The following is a 19,396-nucleotide window of genomic DNA, read 5'->3' as shown; positions in this document are numbered from 1 at the left end:
GGGGGGGGGCAGGGGGTGGCTCCCGAGAGGTGGGGAAGCATGGGCTGAGTTTGGTGCCATCCTGCCCCTTCCTCAGCTCCCTCATCTGCGGGGCCGTTCACAAGCTCAGCCTGTAACCCTCGCTTGGGGGGCAGGGGCAGGGGAGCGGGGAGAGACAGTCCAAGAGATCTCTTCCACCCTCTGCCCAAGTCGGGGAGAAACTGCAGGTAAAGCAGGGCCGCCCTTTCTTTTGTAAGGGATTTCCGCGCGTGGGCAGGCCCAGGGCCTGTCCCCCCACTTCTCCCCACTCAAGTGCTGATCCATTTTATGTGGGGGGGTCCAAACAAACCCCCACTTATGCCATGGCCCATGTGGCTCTTGGAGGACCTCAAAACATTGCTGAGAGTGGGGGCTCCTAGGTGGGTTTGGAGCCTGTCCTCCCTCTGAGCCCCTCACAAAGGGGCTGGGGAGAGGGAGAGGGGGCCAGTGGTGGGGGCATCCCTCTCCGGCTCAGTCCTTGGCACCAGGAGCACCCCACACTCCCCAGGCCTCAGCACGAGCTCTGAGCTGGGGCTCTCCAGTGTCTGGGTGCGGTGCCCGCTCCAGGCTAGGTAGGACCCCTCAGGCCAAGATCTGCCCCCTCCATTTGGGGGTCAGGAGGGGCTGGGTGGATTTAGCCTTTTTCCTGGTTGGCTGAGGTTCCTTTGTCAGCGGTCTGGAAAGAGAGGGAGGGAGGCTGGGGCTTTAGGAGATGTCTGGTTCTAATACCCGGTTGAGGTCAGCCACCAGGGGCAAGGCCGCTGCTGCAGGATACAGCGAGGGAGCCCTGCTGAAGCCCCTGCCCTGGGGTCTTGGGCTAAGGGTGTGTGTGTGTGTGTGTGTGTGTGTGTGTGTGTGTGTGTTGGGGGTGGGCGGTGAGGGCAAGGTGCCCTGTGCAAGCTGAGCAAGGTCGGCTCCCTGGGCGACGACTATATGCCCTCAGAGGAAGTGGGGGGTGGGGCTTTCCCCAAAAGGCCCACCCAGAGCATCAGCTTCTTCTAACTGGACCACTCAGAGAGGAAACAGACTTCTCTAACTGGTCTTCCCAGAGGAGCACTGTTTTCGAACTGGTCTTTTGCTGTTAGCCCACACTGGGAGTTTATCTCTGGCAGAGCAAGCAGAGGCCCCCGGGCCTGGGGTAGGGTGCCTGGCTGACCTCAGGGTTGCTTCCTTCCTCCTTAGGATGCTCCCCTCCCCACCCAACCTGGAAGAGAAGGCGGACAGGACAGCTGAGGGGGGGGGGCTACTCACCCCTCCTTTGGGGCCACTGCTGTCCGCCCCCGCCAGGCTGAGGAAGGGGTTGGTCTGGGCCGTGAGGACTGGAGGTCCGCCTGCTGCTGCTACTGCTGCAGCAGCCGCCGCTGCGGCCATGAGACTCGTGTTGCCCAGTGAGGGAGCCACCAGGGCCCCGGCAGGCAGCAGCGGGGGGGCGGATGCTGCGGGCAGCAGGCCAGGGGTGCCCGCGGACAGCAGCGGGGTGGAGCTTCCTGCCAGCAGACTGGCCATGGGCAGCTGGGAGCCCCCAGCCATCTGCAGCCTCTGCAGCTCCCGCTTCTGCTGGATCTGCTGGATCATCTGGTAGACAACGGTCTGGTGTTCCTGCAAGGGGGCCAGACGGCTCAGGGGCCAGTGGTCCCCACAGCCAGCATGCCCTGCTCGGCCCAGGGCCCCAGCCCGTCTCACTGGAGCCCTGACGGAAGAGGCCTGGGGGACAGTCAAGGTCCTGTCTCCAATTCCCCACTCGGGGCCTCAGTCTCCCCATGTGGATAAGAAAGGGGCACCTGGTTGGCTCAGGGAGTTAAGCCTCTGCCTTTGGCTTAGGTCATGATCTCAGGGTCCTGGGATCAAGCCCCCATTAGGCTCTTTGCTCAGCAGGGAGCCTGCTTCCCCCTCTCTCTCTGCCTGCCTCTCTGCCTACTTGTGATTCTCTCTGTGTCAAATAAATAAATAAAATCTTTAAAAAAAGAAAGAAAGAAAGAAAGAAAGAAAGAAAAAGGAAGGAAGGAAGGGAGGGAGGGAGGGAGGGAGGGAGGAAGGAAGGAAGGAAGGAAGGGAGGAAGGAAGCGGTTGTGGCCCTTAGTGTCAGTCAACCCTGGTCGACAGGGCACTCCTGGCCCGAGTGCAGGGAGGACCTCTGCCAGCCCTGGCCCCACCCCCTGGCTGCATCAGTTCCTCCGTTGCTATGACAACCACAAATGCCCCCAGGGGTGGTATGACCCCAAGTTGAGAGACAACTAGGCTGGGTCAATAGTATTCAACTCCCCCTCTTTCTGTTTTGTTTCTTTTAAGATTCATTTATTTTTGCTTTGAACAGGCAAGGCATTGTCGGTGTTCCAAACACCAACAAAATGATTTCAAGGTTTACCTTAAGAAATCTTGCTCCTACCCCTGTTCCCATCTAGCCCCTGTAGGTAACCAACTGAATTGGTTTCTAGTGTTTCTTTTTAGGGAGACGATGATGTTTTCTGTGTTTTTAAATTCCCTCCTTTCAAAAAGGTAGAACTCCTTTTCTCCAAGAGGAAGTCTTCACAGAACCCAACATACAGCGCAGACCCAAAAGGGGCTGCTCTGGGTGAGGGGATGTCCACTTGCTCGGCCACAGACCCTGCAGCTCCCCTTGAAGATCCTTGGGGCTGGGATCAGAAACGCCCGGAACTGGGGATTCACCACCCTCCAGACCATCTCACTAGGCGGTGAGCATCCCTTCTGCAATGCCTGGGCCTGAGAGCAACCCTGATCGCCTCCGTGCAAACCGCCCCCCCCCCCCCCGCCCGCAACATGTCCCGCGGGGGGTCCAGCCTGGGGTGGCCCTCCCTCCCTTCTGAGCTGGGCCCTGGCCCCCCAGGAGCTGGAGCTGCCAGGAAGGGAGGGCATTACCGGAGTCAGCTGCGGGGAGGCCAGAAGCTGCTGGAGCTGCTGGAGCTGCTGCTCTTGCTGCTGCAGGAGATGCCTCTGCTGCTCCGTGAGGCTGAGGCAGGGGGACAAGACACAGACTATGGGAAGAGGCAGGGAAACATTCCTCCCCTACCCTGGCCCCTCCCAAGTTCCCAGACTCCCTCGGTCCCAGGAGGAGAAAGTGGGCTATGCGGTTTTAGGGCAGGACTATGGAGAAACAGAGCAAGCTCAGAGACCACCCGGAAGGAGACAAGTTCGATGGAAGAACTTTCCCAGAAGGGAAATCAAGACTGGGGGTGCAAGAAAGAAACAGGATTTTGTCCCAGGAGAGCACACCCAGAGGGCACTCACATCTCACATGTAGGGAGTACCTGGGGCTGAGAGGTGACTAGATTCTACACCCTGTAAGACTGGAGAACATTCTTCCTTTTGGGGGGACTGTGGGTGTTGGGGGGAGCCCCTCCCAGAGCCAGCCTCCCCATCCCCTTCCCCAGGCTGAGCTCTCCCTCACCTGTTCAGACAACCCGGCAGCTGCAGTGCGGGGGCCCCGCCAGCCTGGCTCAAGCCTGCAGGGTTGGGGGCGGCAGCCCCATTCAACCCCCCCAGGAGCCCATTGAGGGGCAGGGCCCCGCTGCCCGCCAGCCCTCCCAACAGCCCCTCAGCCATAGGCATGGCCCCCAGCCCCGCCGCCCCCGGTGCCCGCCCCAGCCCATTCTGTGGCTGGGGCGGGAGCGGGGCAGGGGCCCCAGGCAGGGCCAGGGGCAGAGTGGCAGGGCTCTGCTGGAGCAGGGGCAGCGGTGGGGGCGTGCTGTGGAAGGACAGCGACGAGCTGCTGCGGCTGGGGCAGCCTGAGTGTGGGTCCTGGGGAGGGAGGGGGAAGGGAGGGGTCAGAGGGGCAGGGGGCCAGCGTGACCTTTCTGGCCCCCGGCCCAGCACCCACCAGCATCTTCACAGAGCCCGGCCACCCCCACCTCACCCAGGCAGAGCCACCCAGGAGGGAGAAGCAAGGCCCAAGGATAAAGGCTAAGAATCCAAATGGTCTTCATAAATCACATTTACAGATCACTTCCTGGGGGCCCAGCACCCCTCGCACTCCTTGTTAATCACCAACAGGAAAGGTGGTGGTGGCCAGCTAGTGAACTAGACCCAGGCTATGCCGCTTGCCCCGAACTACCTAGTCACAAATTTGGGTAAAGCCACTGATTCTTAAAAAGGCTAAGTAACTCTGCAGGCAGGAGAACAGCAAGCAGCTGGAGGGGAAAGCTCAGGTTCAGATTCCGTGTTCATAGTTCACTGGCTTCTGGGTCTTACTTTACTCACTCATAATGTGGGGGGGAATAGTGGTACCTATTCTATAAGCTCATTGGAGAACTAAACAAACCGATGCTTTGAAAGTATCAGCACAGGACACAATCTCAGAGGGCAAGTGTGCAATTAATGCTCATCAGTGCAACGATTATTGTTGCTCAAATATAAGCCACCTTGTTTGATTTCAACAGTAACCACGACCTAACAATAGACTGCTCCCTAGTAACACCGCCAATCACAGTGGGGTTACTAGGTGCCTTTTGGTGTAATAAACCCTTCCCAAACACTTCTCAAAGTGGCCTTCCCTAACCACCTCCTAACCCCAGAAGAATCCCACCCCCATCCTGCCTCACAAATTATCCTGACCTCAAATTATTTCCATTTCCACACTTTCCCTGATTTGTAACGATTATTTTCTCGGATGGCTAGTCTAGCTTCAGGAGCAGGCCGTTTTGCTCACTGATTGCTTGGCCAGTGCCCGGCATTAAGTAGGCACCTATAATTATCATTTAATAAAAGAAGGAATGAACTGGTCAACCAATTGCTCAGCCAATCACTTCACTGCCCAGCCTCCAATCGCTGCAGGGTGGAGATGAGACCGGGAGGCCCTGGCGCTTCCCTTCCTGCCCCTCCCTTGCCCGCCCCCCCCCCCCCCCCGCCCCCCCCCCCCTCCGCGGCGCCCACCTCGGAAGACGTGGACAGAGAGTTGTCCAGGCCAAGACTGTTCTTCCCCGGGGGGCTCTTGCTGGTGCTTAAGGAATCGCTGCTGCCGGCTGCGGAGGGGATCAGGGAAGGAGGTCAAGGGCTGGAGTCGGGGCCCTGTCGTGGCACCGCCCGGCAGAGGCTCCCACTCCCTCACTGGGCGGCAGTCCCCTTACCTTGGGGAGGCAGGCCATAGGGCCCAGGGACTGGGCCGTTGGCGGCAGGCAGGGCGGCAGGCAGGGCGGGGAAGGGCACAGAAAGCTGCACGTTGAGAATCTGCAACCGCTCCTTCTTGGCCGTCAGGCTCAGGATCTGTTCCTGAAGCCGCTGGTTTTCCTTCTGCAGCGCGTGCAGGGCCTTCAGCATCTCCACGACTGCGGAGATAGGGTGAGAGCGCCTGAGCCCCGCATGCCTGGAGAGGCGGGGCGATGGCAGTGGGCGGGGCGAGAGAGCCGGAGGCGGGGCCTGGAGGGCGGGGCCTGGCGGAGGAAATCAGACTCTGACCTAAAAGAGAAGGCGCCTGCTAGCCAGAGACTCAGGTGAGCTGGGAGAGGCGGGACCCCGGGGAGCCAGAGGTGTGAGGACTAGGGGCGGGGCCTGAGGCTGGGGGGTCGAGGCTCTGACTGGAAGCGCAAAGGCGGGAGGAAGTTGGAGCTCAATAATGTAAGGGCCAGGAGGCCGCGGAGGCCGAAGGCGGGGTGCACAAGTGGCGGGTCCAGCAGCCTGGCCTAGCAGAGGTTAGAGGTAAGGCTTGCGGTAGCCAAGAGTTGAGACTGGGGCGAGGCCAAGGGACGGAACCTTAAAGAAGTTTGGGGACCTCGGAGAGAAAGGTGACCGAGTCTGGGGGTCCTGGGGAACGTCTCCCAGCCCGGTCCCACCCCTCCTCACTGTTGACACCGGCCTCGCCGTCGCCCTGCTTCTCCAACAGCTGCTCCATATTAGTCGTTCCCGGGGCCGCTGGGTCTAACTGGCCACCCCCACAGGGTGCAGAGGCTGTCTGGTCAAAGAGTGCGGGGAGGCTGCTGATGGGGGACCTGGGGTCGGGAGAAAAAATCGGGCTCAGGCTTACCTCCCGTCCCCACTCCTGTGTCCCTCCTCCCCCCCTTAGGGGTTCCAGTCGTCCCCTCTTGGACCCCACCCTCTCCTGGCGCCCGATTCTCCGTCCCCTCCTCCCCTAGCGTCCCTCCAGCCCCGCTCCCTGCCCCTCCCCCAAGCCGCCGCCCCCTCCCTCACATGGAAGACAGACTCTCCTGGGGGGAGGTCCCCCGACACCGGAAGCTGCAGTCCTCCAGGTCTGGCTCTTGGAAGGAGAAGGGGAGCAGGGATCAGCGGGGAAGGGGTGCCGTCGGCCTCACGGTCCCCGCCTGGGAAGTGGGTGCAGGATCTGGGACCTCATCGCAGATCCCTTTTCCTCAGGACCTCCCCCAACCCCAGACTGGCAGTTCTAGCTTGGAAGGCGCTGGGAGCCCGGGCTTGGAAACCTGGCCCCTTGGGAGGCACAGCCATGGGATCTGGTCTCTTTCCCTCTCTCTAGGCCGAAGGGCGGCCGCTGCCTGGCTTCTTTCAGAACCACCTCCCAGTCTCTTTCCTGGCCGATTCAGGGTTATAGGGATTCAGGGTCTAGACAGTCCTCGGTTGAACATGGATCTGATACTTGCTATGTGACCTTGGGCTGGAAACTAAATCTCACTAAAATGACTGTTAGGAGGATTACAAACAAGGTAATAAATGTGGAGTGTCAGCGGTCCTGCAACATGCCCTTATTGACTGCAGCTTTTGTAATCAGTCCTGTGCAACTTCTCATACTCATAAACTCACGAGTTAGACTGCAAAACCTTGTTGAGCCACAGAATTCCAATTTGGGTTTTGGAAAAGATAGTCACCCTGAGCTGTCAGGTCATTAACTCTGGAGTCGGATTCCGCCCCTTTAAGGAGGTTTACCTGAACTGGCGGCCGGGGCGTGAGGCCCGCCCCCTAACCGGCCAGGTGGTGTCTCTGCACCAATCAGCTCTCTGGGGCTGGGTTGGCTCTCTAGGGAGGGGGAGGGGCGCCTGTGATCCTCCCCCTTAACTCCGAAATACCCGAAATACCCGGAGCGCAGGTGTCCTAGCTGGTGCACCCAAAGGCCCCATTCTGAAGACTAAGAGGCCAGCCGGGAACTATGCAAGTGACCAGAGAACTGGGCTTGGGGTGAGGACCAGAATTTGAGCCGTGGTTCTCAACTGCTTTGAGCAGATCATTAAGCCTTTTTCTTCTGTGAGATGGAGCCGTAGTAATTCTGCCGGTCCTGTCCTCTCCACGATTTTTTTTTTTTTAACGTGAAAGTGTACCCTGGCTTGTTATGCGTGGATTTTTCCCCCCCAGGGCGGGAAATGGCCAGAGGGAGGGGGCAGCCAGAAAACCCTCCCATCTTTCTGGGGTGACATGCAGGTGATGGGTGCCCCTCAGGTCTTTGGAAAGAAAGAGGAATGGGGTCAGAGACACGTACCTGTGTGGCTGCTCTCGGCTTGGGTGAGGAGGGGGTTAACGGCACCCATGGGGGTTCCAAAGATGTGGGTAGAAGGGAGGCTAAAGGTAGAGCCAGCCAGAGAAAACACCTGAGGGAAAGGAGGGATAGTCCAGCCTGGTGGTTATTCTGGGATCTAGGGCACAACCATGTATACATAGAGGGGGAGGGGGGGATCAGGTGTGCTGGGGAGGACAGGGCCAGAGAGAGGGTGATATTCTGGTGGCCACCAAGCCCAATCTCTCAGTCTCTCCCATGGATAGCTGGCATCCCCAGCAGTCTGTCCCCCACCTGCCCAGGGATGGAGGAGCCCAGGGGTAAGGCCTCACCTGAGTGGTGGAGATAGAAGCAGAGGAGGAGGGGAGGGTGCTGGTGAATGGGGAACGGCTGAGGCGGGGCAGGGCCGAGGTCCCTGGGGGCCCCAGCAGGCTGGAGGAGAGGGGGGTGCTGCAGACAGCACGCAGCATTCCACTACTGCCACCATGGGAGATGGGGTCCTTATTACTGGTGTAGATGCCTACAGGCACAAGAAGGACACAGAGGGATGCTTACAGTTACCATTCCCCCCAGGACCCTCCCTCAGTCAGGTGGCTGGGGCAGCCCCTCCCCAGAGAGAATGCTCCCCTGGATCAGTCTAACCCTCTTAGCTGCAAAGATGTCACCTCTTGCCTGTGTGTGACATTTGTTTGACATGCCTGCTTATTAGACTGCCCTGCCCAGACCAGGAGGATTCCAGGCTTTTCTAATAGGTGAGTCCTATTGGCAGTCTACTCCAATCTCTCCCACTACAACCCCGCAGAAGATGGGTACCACGGAGTGTCTTAGAGGCGACTGGTTCTTCCATCCTTTATCTCTGTCCTTTGGAGCAGTTTCTATCACATTTCCCTTGGATTGCATGCTTATGCCTCTGTTCCCTCACTAGACTGGCTGGGGCCTGAGACACCCAAGGGTCACTAACCTGCCCCTAGCAGGGGGGACTCCAGGCTCAGGCTGGGAAGGCTTCCTGAAGGCCCAAACGTGCGGGAGGCCAGACCCCCCAGGCCAGAGCTGACCAGGGAACCTCCAGAGAAGGGTGAGGCAGCAGTGGCCGTAAAGCCAGCCAGCTGGGCATTGGGCAGGGAGGGGGCAGCTGGGCCCCCAGTCCCCTCCTTGTTCCGGCTGCCCTTGGGACGACCTGGTCCATGTCGGCTCCTCTTGCTAGCCTTGTGCTTCTTCTCCTTCAGGCCTGTCTCAGGGGTTTCCTCAGCAGGCACAGGGGCGGCACTCAGTGTGGGCATCCGCTTGTGGGTGCCTGCTGAGGCCCCGGACCCGGAGACGTGAGGAGACTTGTAGTCTCCGGGGGATGGGGCCCGGGCCCGGCCCGAGCTGGAGGTGGTGGTGGTGAAGCGCATGATGGGCCCAAAGCCAGAGAAGACCACCTTCTGCTCAAAGAGATCAGCCTTGGGGGGCTCGGGGGCTGAGGGAGAGGGGGGTGCTGAAGGGGTAGGGGCTGCAGGCTTGGAGTACTTGTCCTCCTCTGGCTGCTCCAGCTTGGGGAACGTCGAGAAGTCGGGGGAGCTCTGCAGGGACGAGACTGCACAGAGGGGAAAATGGAATTACAGCTGGGCCCCAGATCTGCGCCACCCCCACCCCCCCACCTCCCCACCCTCGCAACTGCACTAGCTGGAGAGAGCTCTGGTGGGGGGCTGGGGAAGACTGGGTTCCTGTCCCAGCTCTGCCACTGTCTCTATGTCTTGGGATGAGCATCTCCCCCGCCCACACACACAGCTTTCCCATGTGTGATAAAGGGGAAAGAGAACTCCTGCCCAGCTGACCTCACCGGACTGTAGAGATTACAGGAGCTATCATTAGTGTTGGTACTTTAACAATGGCCCCTCAAGGCCCAAGTGCAGGGGATGGCAAATACTGTCAGGGCAGTGGAGGGGTGGGGCCTGAGAGGGAGGGGCTGGAGAGGCTTCGCTTGGTGGGGAGCCCCCATCTTTAACCAATTTAAGAAGCAAACGAGATGCAAAGCAGTGTGCAGAGGCCCTGGCTGGGCCAAAGGCTGTCCCGCCCCCAGCTTCCTCCAGGATGCCCACACTCACCTGCAGGCTGGAAGGGCCCCCCAGAGGAGGAGGAAGAGGAGGAGGAGGAGGAGGAGGAGGAGGAGGCCGAGGTGAAACTGCTCACACCTTTCCCACTGCTCAGTTTCTTCCCCTTGTGACTCAGGCTATGGCTGGAAGACTTTTTCCCCTTCGAGTCCCTGCTGCTCTCAGAGGTCTCCTGAGTGCTGGCCTCATGGTGGGAGGACGAGGAAGCTGAGGAGGGGACCTGAGGGAAGGAGGAGAGGGGAAGGCTCAAGGCCAGCTGTCTGGGCTCACTCTGATCTGGGTGTGTGGCAGATGCAAACGGGGCTGTCTACTACGGGGAGAGTCCAAGTTTGCTTAGGGAAGGACCTGTGGGTGGAGACCCCAGATCAGGGAGGTGGGTGTGAGGAGAGGGGAGTCTGTCTGTCCTTCACCTGAGGCAGAGGGGAGTGAAAACAGTCCCTGAGCTCGTACACATGTGCCCATCTGTTCAGTCATCCACTGAAGAAACACTCAGTGGGCCCCAGAAGCCCAGACGTGCTGACCGTGACATGCGCAAGGGAGAGGCACCACTGCCCGGGCCCCATCCTCGAGCCCCCCAGTCACCACTCCTTCACCTGAAACCCCCTCCCCTGGCCACTCTGGGCTCTTCAGCAGTGCCAAGCTTCTGTCAGGACAGTCTCTCCTTACTCTTCCTGGGAAACTTCTCGTCCTTCCAAATCCAGCTTGGAAGTCTGTGAGGCCTTAATCCACGAGGCCACCTAAATCCCTGGGGTGGACCTGGTTGCTCTGTCCTCTTACATCCAGAGCACCATGTCCTCACAGAGGCCATGTCCACAGTTGCCACACCACCCTGAAATACTAGTCCCCACATCTGAGGCCTCCAGCGAGCCCCAGAGGGCAGCATGGGCTCTGGGGTCAGGCAGAGCAGGCGGGCGGCCTGGGGGGCTCTACCATCCACGGCTGTGCTATGCTGTGCGGCCTCTCAGCCTTGCTGAGCTTCAGGGTTCTTAGAGGACCAATGAGGCCTCTTTGGAATGGCACGAGGAGCACAGGGCCAGATACAGAGTGGGGGGTCAACCAAGTCAGGTGCTGGCAGCCGCTGTGAATATACTGCCGAGAGACCATGGCCTGTGCGAAAGTATGGGCCTTCAGGCCAGATTGCCTGTGTTCAAATCTCCACTCCCTCGCCTACCTACAAGCTGTGTACTTCTAAGGTAGGTTACTTAACCTCTCTGTGCCTGGGCTTCTGCGTTTACTAGACTGGGTTAATATAATACCTACTTCACTGGATTATTTTAAGGATGAAATGAGCTAATCCCCACAGACCCCTTCCATCTTCCTGTTCAAGAAGGGACCCTGGCATGTGGTGAGGGAGCGAGTGAGGGCTTTGTGGTACCACCAGGGACAGCGCTCTTCCTCCCGGAGGAGGCCATGTACTCTGTAACCGGACAAATGCTAGAGGAAGGTTGGATCAGGGGATGAGAATCACCCTGCGCTGCCCTTCCCTGGGCAAAGTCCTGGTCTCTGTCTTCCTCTTTGTTCTTTTCAACAGCTGGAGTTCTGAAGGGAGCCAGATGTGGTTCTGAGAGCAAGGGAGGAAAGGGCCAAGGGGGAGGGGTAGCTGAAAGACAGGGATGGGTGGAGGGGGATGGATAGAAGTCTCCTACATGTCCAAGGGGACACCTGGCCGCTAGGAACTCCCATATCTCCGGCCCTATTTCCACCTGCCTGCAGGCCCCAGGGAAAGGTCAGAGGGCATGAATGACAAGCTTTTCCAGGTGAGCCCTGGGAAGCAGGCCGGGAGAGGGTTACTGGGATGGTTGCCACAACATCACCCCGGAAACCCGATACCCGAGCCTCCTGCAAAGATGATGCCCAGAGCTCTGCCTGCCTCTGAAGGCGGTGGAGGTGAGTGGGGTGGTAAAGGCAACAGGAAGAAGCAGTTTTTCCAGGCCCCCATGCTCCTTCTGCAAGGGGGTGGGGAGGCGGGCTGGCAGGAGGGGAAGGCAGGGGCCCGCTCTGGCTTGGATTAGCAGCTCCCTGGCCTCGGGGAGGGCCTGCCGGTTGCTCCTCCAGATGTTGCCCATTTCTGGAGACAGGCCTGACAGAGCAGGCCTGGGAAGGGTGGGATGAGTGGGGGTTTCGGGGTGCTGTTTGTGGGCCTGCCCCATGCCACCATGGCATTTGCTTGGGAGACAGGCTCTTGGCAGTGTCCTTATGTGGGGGGCAGAGGTGGGAGCTAAAGGGTCCTCTCTGCCTATCTCCGGGGCAATGGGCCCCAGAACTTGGGAGAACCAGCCTGAGTGCTATACCCGCGGACAAGAGCCTGGTGCCGGGGCTCTCTGTCTGGACAGAGGCAGATGGAAACATCTGGCAGCCAGCAGGCAGGGCAGCAGCACCTCCCCACCCTGACCCTCCTGGTTGGTCAGTGATTGGTGGGGCTGAGGAGCACAGGGTAGAAGCAGGGAGTGGAGGGCGGGGTAGGGAACACAGGCACAGTGACCTGAAGCTGCTGGGGGGTACCCAGAGTTCCTGGCTCACTTCCACCCCTCAGGACTTGCCTCCCTCCCCTGCCTTAACCGCCCCCCCAGGTGTGGGCAGCAGTACCTTGTCAGCAGTGGGGACCACAGGCGGGGCGAGGATGCTGGGGGGTGACTCAGGCCGCTTCTTGTGCTTCTGTTTAAGGCGTTCTTTGTCCTTTCGACTCTGGGGAGGGAGAAGTGACCAGGTCTGGATTGTGAGGGACAGTCTGGGTGAGGCTACACATGCTGCAAGCATGCAGGCGGTAGGCCCCTCTCAGGGAGGGGCTTTGTGGGCATTCCCCCCCAACCCCCGTGAAGAGACTGGGGGACTTAGGCTGGACAAGAATGGTTTGGGCAGGTCGCTCTGGGAGCCAACAGCTCCTCCCCGTCCTCCACATGGCTCACTAAAAATAGCCTGTCCCATTAGCACTCCAGGGACACAGAGTACCACACACAGGAGCCCACACCTGCGAGGATGTCCACCTGGGACACGGAGCTGTGTGTGGAGCTGGGCTGAGAACCAGGCACACAGGGGTGTACGGCATGAGGGATGGAGACAATTAGGTTGCTGCGTGTCTAGACGGTGGGGGTGTCTCCAAATGTGCAGGGCCATGTGTCGAGGGCTTGGGAGATGTTGTCATGTCATGTCATGAGGAAGACTCAGAGGAACCTATCTCCGAGAGCTCCAGGAAGCCAGACCCTCATCTTACCCTCCCTGATCCTCATGTGTCACTTCCTCAGTCCCCTGCTGGCCCTTAGTGGTCTCAGAGGAAGGACGGGGGCAGGCCCCAAGGCCTCAGGGGCACCTTGTGGTGGTTTCTTGAGTTGTGTTGGGGTGTCTGGGTGGCTCAGTCAGTTGAGCGTCTGCCTTTGGCTCAGGTCATGATCCCAGGATCCTGGGATGGAGCCCTGCATCCCCAGCTCCCTGCTCAGTGGGGGGCCTGCTTCTCCCTCTCCCTGCTGCTTGTGTTCTCTCTCAAATAAATAAGTAAAATCTTAAGGAAGGAAGAAAGGAAGAAAGAAAAAGAGAAAGAAAGAAAGAAATGAAGGAAAGAAGGAAGGAAGGAAGGAAGGAAGGAAGGAAGGAAGGAAGGAAAAAAAAGAGTTCTGTGTGTGTGGGTGTGGGCAGGAGAAGGAAAGGGAGAAGGCACTTACCTTCTTCTGGCCCCTTTCATGGTGGGAAGGGTGCTTCTCCTGCTGAGTGGATGGAGAGGCTGACCGGCTTCTCCGGCCAGCAATAAAGCCACTGCCACCGCCCCCTGTACCCCCTCCTCCTCCTGTTCCTCCGCCTCCCCCGCTGGTATGCCGGGATGTCTTCTGGGGAAAGAAGAGAGAAGAACTGCCAAACCATCCTTTCGCTAGGTTCAGAAAGGATTCCTGAAAGTCAAATGATCCTGGGGGGCCAGGCCCTCCCACCCTGCTTGTCACTAAAAGGACCTTGTGTCTTCAGTGATGCTCTGCCCGGCAGAAGGCATTCTCTAGTCTTAAATCCTGGAGCCTCCTGGGTTGGCTTATCCAATGCACAGATTCAGCAACTGAGGCCCAGAAAAGCTAGAGGCATCTTGGCCCTAGCAAGGAACCACTGAAGGTAGGACAAGGCCTCCTGGCCCATCTCAGGCAGCCTGAGCCACAGCCCAGTTCCGCCTTTCACTGGGGTAGAGGCTACATGGGGGACCTCCGAGGAGTCCCTGCTCCCCTGTACTCCGCCCCATGCTCCCCTCCAGATACTTCGTTCCAGCCATTCTCTCTTGATCCTGGCCCTCCCCCTCCATCAAACCCACAGCGGGTCCTTCTGTCCCAAAGGACCTGATGTCCTTAAGTGGAGGGAAGTAAACATGCATGGCAGCAAAACCACAAATGATCCTTGTTCTGCCTCTCCTCCCAGCCAGGGCCTTCCCCCTCCTTCCCTTCACTGCTGAGGACTGCTCCCTGCCTGATAGCTTCACCTGTCCCAGACTTGCAGGTATCCCCTCTGAGGTCACCCACTGCCTCCCAGTTGCCACATCCAAGGACTAATTTCAAGCCCCATCCAAGCCAGTTGCTCCCCAGTGGTGGGTACTGCTCCTATCTTGCCAAGCACAAGACTCTCCCCTTCATGGTCCCCCTCACACCTTGCCCCACCGAATCCTGGTGGGCACCTGAGGATTCCAGCCCAGCCTTCTCTCCTTAGGGCTGCCACCACCACCCTGCCTGGGGGGCTGACAGCCACCAAACCTGAACATCCCCACGTGGCCCCTCCCGTTGGCCCCACAGAGCTCCCTACCTTGTCCTAAATTGTCATCAAACCCTGAAACCAAGGTGACCATATAATTTATGATCCAAACCAGGACACGTTTGAAAACAAAAGGGGGAACTATTAATAATTACACCAGGGTGACAGGTATGAACTGGAACTATCCAGGGCAGAACAGGACATAGGGCACTGCTACAGAAGCCCATTGTACCCGCCCTGTTCATAGCAGGCTGAGGTGCCCGAGCACTGAGAGCCCGGATGCTCCGTCCCACCCTTAAATCCTCCTTCTCAGCCACCCCCACACGCAGGCCTGTCTACCTAGAAACGTTCAAGAGTCCAGCCTTATCCCTCCAGCAACCCCCCGCCCCCTCGCAGCTGTCTCCCAGCCGCCAGCCTCGGCCCTTCGGATCTAGCCTCACAGTGCCTGCCAGGGTAATCTTCCTAAAAAACAAATCTATCATGTTACCCTCTTGCTTACGAGCCTGTGGCCCGGGGGGTGAGGTCCAAGCCGCACCCCTCAGTCAGGTGAAGCCTCCCTCTCCAGGGTAGTCCCAGAGTTTCCATAGCAGGTGGGTCTCCCCACAACCATGGAGTAGAACCCCTCCTCCAGCCTCTCCTGAGACCCCAGAAGCCTAGGCCAGAAGCCAGCCCTGCTTTGGCCCTGCCTGAGTATTCTGGTCATCTCCTGCCTCATTCTCCCCCAGCACCCGGTTCTGTTCCCAAGTTCTTATTCACCTCAGGACTTGGCCCATGCCAGTCCCTCTACCTAGGACTTCTTTCTTTCTGTCTTTGCTTGGCATGTCCCCAAGGAGCTTTCAGATCAAACTGTGTGTTCTGAATCCCGCCACCAGCTGTGGGATAAGTTACACGACCTCAGGGGGTCTTCGTTTACTAATCTGTAACATGGAAAATACAGTATACCCAGTTCTTAGGGTTGCGGGGAGGACACCATAAACCGACACACGTAAAGAGCTTCTTACAGAGGCCAGAGCACAGTCATCCCCACAAACGTTGGCTCTTAAGGCTTCCACTTCTACTCCACTTAAATGCCACCTCTTCCTTGAAGCCTCCCAGACTCTGACAGGCAGGGTCTGAGCTCTGTCTTCTGGAATGGACCACCTGACTCAGCCCTCATTCACCTCCCATGGGCTCTACTTCAACCCATTCCTTATCCAGTGGCAAAGCTCCTCACGGCAGGGCCTGGGCTCCGTCCACCTCTGTCCTCCCAGCACCCGGCTCCAGCCTGGCCCAGAACCTGTGCCCTCTCGAAAGCAGGACTGACTGACCCCCTCACGGCCTGGTGGACAAGACTCACCATTTTGCTGAAGTGGTATTTGCAATAGCCACAGTACTTGACGTTGTCCACCTCCAGCACTTCCTCCTCACACAGCAGGCCTGCCATTTGGGCGCTAAGCAAAAGAGTCAGTCTGAGAAGCGTGTGGCCGCATACCAGAGCGGGCCACCTTCTTCCCACCCTCCCGGACTGTGGCTTGCGGGAGGCCAAGACCGTCCAAGGGAATCGCTGCCATCACCGCCAACGAGACAGCTGTCCATGGCAGAACTCCGAGGGCCAGCTGGCGGGGGATCCCAGGGAACCCTGGAGGGGGCGGGGACAGGCAGGGGTCTCACCAGGTGACATGGAAAGCTTGCCGACATCCGTGGCGGTTACAGGTCATGCAGGCTCCTGAGGCCGCCTTGCTCTCCCGGCCCTGCTCCTCACAGATGTAGCATGTCTGCAGGACACGGTAGAGTCGTCCCCTCCTCCCTCCTACCCGAGGGATCCCTTGGCCTTCTCAGCTCTGTCCTCTCCCCAGAATCCTAGGCCAGTGCTATCCAATCAAAGCTTCTGTGGTGATGGAAATTTTCCATACCGCGCTGTCCAGTACAGTAGCCATAAACCACACGGGTTACTGAACACCTGAAATGTGGCTCTTGTGACTGAGGAACTAAACTTTAAATCGTGTTTCATTGTAATTAATGCTGGTAGCTACAAGGCAGGACAGTAGTCTTTGGAAGGTGAGCCCTATAATGCTGAGGACTCTGTCTGCCTTACTCGCAGTCAGCTTCCCCCACCGCTGGGCCTTTGCTCATGCTGTTCCTTCTCCCTGGATCCAGAAACCCCCCACCAAGGCTGGCTTCAGCCTACATGTCTCTTTACTTGACCACTTTATCTAACGTCAGGCCCCCAGGAGGTAGTCTGTATTTTTGTACCTTGTTTCTTTTCTTCACAGCACTGACCACAAACTGCATTTATTTTATTTGCCTGTTTACTGGCATTTACAGTCTTCCCACACAAAACTATGCATTCCACAGGGCAGGGAACACAACTGTTTTGATAAGTGACCCCATGTGCCTGGTACCTCAGCCCAGGCCTGGCACACGGTAGGCATTCCATACAACATGTTCAGTGAATGAGTAGGTGACAAGCTTGCTCAGGTCCACGACCTGGCATTACTACTGCCATGGGGCCCGCTCGTCCACACAAGTTCCAGAGCACAGGCGTGTGTCTGGCAGTGGAAAGCGCTGACCCACCTCTTGAGTCCCCCTTTGGCTGGACAGACTCCAATTACACTGGATGGAGAGAGAGCTGGAGGGACCCCAGGACCACTGGCTGGGGGGTGGGGTGGGGGTTGGGGCAGGGGCTGGTACAGGCCAGGCTGGGCCCACTGACCTTGTTGAAGCGGTCATGAGGCACGTACTGCAGCACGATGGGCTCCATGGTGAGCACGTTGGCGAACTGCACCTCCGGGATGTAGAGGGCACACACCACGTGGGCCCAGCCTGGGGCAGTGGGGGGCCGGCCTGAGACCCTGGCACCTCACCACCCCACACAGTACACAGTTCCCCCCCCCAACAGCCTTCCCATCAGATTCTAGTGCCAGCAAGGGAAGGAAAACCCAACCTCCAGCCCCACCCCGGCCACCCCAAAATAGTCCACTCCTCCTTCCCAGTTCTCACTCAGGGGCTCTGCTGACCTCGACCGATGAGCTCTTGGGCTCAGGGCCCCCCTCACCTCCATTATCAGTCCTCTTCAATGCCCCGTCTTTGTGTGGGCACAGCTCACACCTCTGCCAATGCAAGGGGGCACAGGGATTTTGGGGGGGGCTTTCCAAGAGGGGATGGGGGGATCTGCTGAGCTGGGCCCCTCCTGAACACATTCACAGGGCCCCAGGATGAAGTGAGCAGTTAAGGGGGATGTGTGGGGCATGGAAGGAACTGGGTTGGCCATGAGTGATAATTGTCAGAGATGAGTGATGGGGACACGAGGTTCATTATAGTATTCCCTCTACTTCTGTACATTTTGAAAACTTTCCATAATAAAAAGTTCAAACAACAAACAAACAAAATAAAAGGCCCAGTGCTGGGGGTTGGGGAGGAGTAAAGGATAAGCTGAGGGAGAGATGGGTTGGTGAGAGATGTGCAGGAAACAGGAAGTCCTGTGTGACAGTCCCACCCTAGCCTCCGCCTCTCTGAGTCCCCGAGTTCAACTGGGAGGAGATGCTCAGGTGTACAGGACCAGGGAGGGAGTCAGACTCACCACCCTGGCTGCTCGCTCCTGAGATTCACATTTCCGGCAGAACCAGGGTCCCGTTGGCACCTGGACGATGCCATAGCAAGCTGGGGGTGGAAGAATCATCAAGGAAATCTGTCAGCAGCGGCTCCTCTCAGAGCAAACGGGGAAGGGGGTGACTCTAAAGGAGAGGGGGGCTGTTCCCATCTGGAGTTGCTCACTAGACAGCAGGATCACAAGGAATGCCTAACAGCACATGGCCAGCCTTCGACCACACAACCAAGCAGTCCAAACCAGGATAAGAAGTCTGAGTACTTGACCTTAAACTTCTAGAAGACCCCCACTCCCACCCTATGCTCTTTTTGGACCTGTTCCCCAAAGCCTGCCTGGAAACTGTCCTCATCATCAGGGATAGAGGAAACCAGAGGGACAACATTTACTACAGTCAAACACGTTTTGTTGTTATGGGGGGGGGGGGGCATTTCTTAAAGGGCCAGTCAGGGAAGAGGTGGGGAAGTAGGGGGTCCAGGGACCTCATCTCAAGCCTCTGACTATAATAGGTACAGGTCAAAAGTCAAGGCCGGAGGGCAGGTGCAGTGCAGGTAACCAAGAGGAGAACGGTGGGAAGCCTGGACAGCCATAGCATTAAGGGTTGTCCCAGGAAGGGGTTAGGGGGAAGCTGGCTGAGCCAGACAGGCGGGAGATGCCAGCCTGCGCCCTCGGCAAGACTCCTCAAGGAGTTAACTCCGAACCATGTGCTGTTGGGGGAAACTCCAAACCTCCCTCTTCTCCATTCCCGGCCCCCTGCACAACCTCTCTCCTATTCGCAGCTCTTCCCGGAGGATTTTAGGAGTCCCCTCTCCCCTGGGACCCTTCTCCTCCCTTCCCAATTCCGCTCCTCCCAGTATCCGGAAGTGGGAGGGGGGATGACCCCCCCTTGACCTCTCCCTCCCGGAGCTGGGACCAAAATAACCGAGCGGGAGGGGACACCTCGCAGGTAAACATTCCCCCAGCAGCCCCGACACCGGCCGTGTGGGGCGCGGAGAGTGCACTCACTGCCCCCTAGTCTGTCCCCAAACTCCCTCAACTTGGGGTGGGGGGCGCGGGACTGGAACAATAGGCAAGAAAACAATGCCTGACCCGGTCCTCCAGGACCGGGCGGGAGGACCCCCCCGACGCCTCCCTTCCCTTCAGGTGGGGTGGGGGAGGGGCGCCCGAGCCCCAGGAGGTCTCCGGAGGGCGCGGCCCGGGGCTCCCCGCGCGCGCCGCCCCCGGGGTCCCGCCGCCCCCCGCGGGCCACCCCCGTACCTTGGTGGACAGCCACGCTGCACGCGTGCCCATCACAGTAGACCAGCGGGTTCTCGGCCCAGCCCCTCTCGTCCGAACATACGCAGCAGCCTCCTACCATCTCCTTCATACTCCCATGAGCTCCCTCCGGGGCTGGGGCGGGGGGCCGGCCGGCGGGGGTCGGGGGTCAGGGGGGGAGGGAGGGAGCGGGGAGCCGCGCGCCTCCTCGCTCCCTCCTCCTCCTCCTCCGCCGCCGCCGCTTCTTTTCTTTGCCTCCTCCTTCCTCCTCCTCGGCGTCCTCCTCCTCCTCCTCCTCCTCGCTCGCTCTGTCTGGCCGCCCCCCCC

General features: G+C 58.9%; 1 protein-coding gene across 3 annotated transcripts; it reads right to left on the bottom strand.

Moving 5' to 3' along the window:
• On the bottom strand, positions 1 to 19,225 carry LOC111151312 (MLLT6, PHD finger containing). Of its 3 annotated transcripts, none has more exons than XM_022509216.1 (20): positions 19,073 to 19,225; positions 17,792 to 17,871; positions 17,267 to 17,321; positions 16,925 to 17,034; positions 15,883 to 15,986; positions 15,569 to 15,662; positions 13,176 to 13,337; positions 12,106 to 12,204; positions 9,514 to 9,739; positions 8,388 to 9,002; positions 7,759 to 7,946; positions 7,412 to 7,520; positions 6,157 to 6,223; positions 5,812 to 5,957; positions 5,100 to 5,297; positions 4,906 to 4,994; positions 3,425 to 3,774; positions 2,896 to 2,986; positions 1,270 to 1,617; positions 1 to 694 (listed from the first exon to the last, which is right to left on the bottom strand). In XM_022509216.1, the coding sequence occupies exons 1-20, from the start codon at positions 19,179 to 19,181 to the stop codon at positions 653 to 655; spliced, it is 3,282 nt and encodes a 1,093-aa protein (XP_022364924.1). In that variant the 5' UTR covers positions 19,182 to 19,225; the 3' UTR covers positions 1 to 652. The 3 variants fall into 3 exon arrangements, with proteins under 3 accessions (XP_022364924.1, XP_022364925.1, XP_022364926.1); XM_022509217.1 differs by having other exon boundaries at positions 13,176 to 13,334; XM_022509218.1 differs by having other exon boundaries at positions 13,176 to 13,214.
• Positions 19,226 to 19,396: the final 171 nt, after the last annotated feature.

This window comes from Enhydra lutris, unplaced genomic scaffold (genome assembly GCF_002288905.1).
Source record: "Enhydra lutris kenyoni isolate GAN:26980312 unplaced genomic scaffold, ASM228890v2 scaffoldscaffold26, whole genome shotgun sequence".
Taxonomy (NCBI): Eukaryota; Metazoa; Chordata; class Mammalia; order Carnivora; family Mustelidae; genus Enhydra; species Enhydra lutris.
Note: the sequence above shows the minus strand (reverse complement) of the source record. Positions and strands in the feature narration are given on the sequence as shown.

What these genes read in the sequence shown, in the direction of transcription:
- LOC111151312 (XM_022509216.1), bottom strand. Translation starts at nt 19,181, where the DNA reads ATGAAGGAGATGGTAGGAGGCTGCTGCGTATGTTCGGACGAGAGGGGC. An exon ending in CGGCGAGGCCGGTGTCAACA is followed by an intron (nt 5,298 to 5,811) that starts GTGAGGAGGGGT and finishes CTATCTCCGCAG; the next exon opens with TCGTGGAGATGCTGAAGGCC. An exon ending in CTCTGTCCACGTCTTCCGAG is followed by an intron (nt 3,775 to 4,905) that starts GTGGGCGCCGCG and finishes CTCCCTCCCCAG; the next exon opens with GACCCACACTCAGGCTGCCC.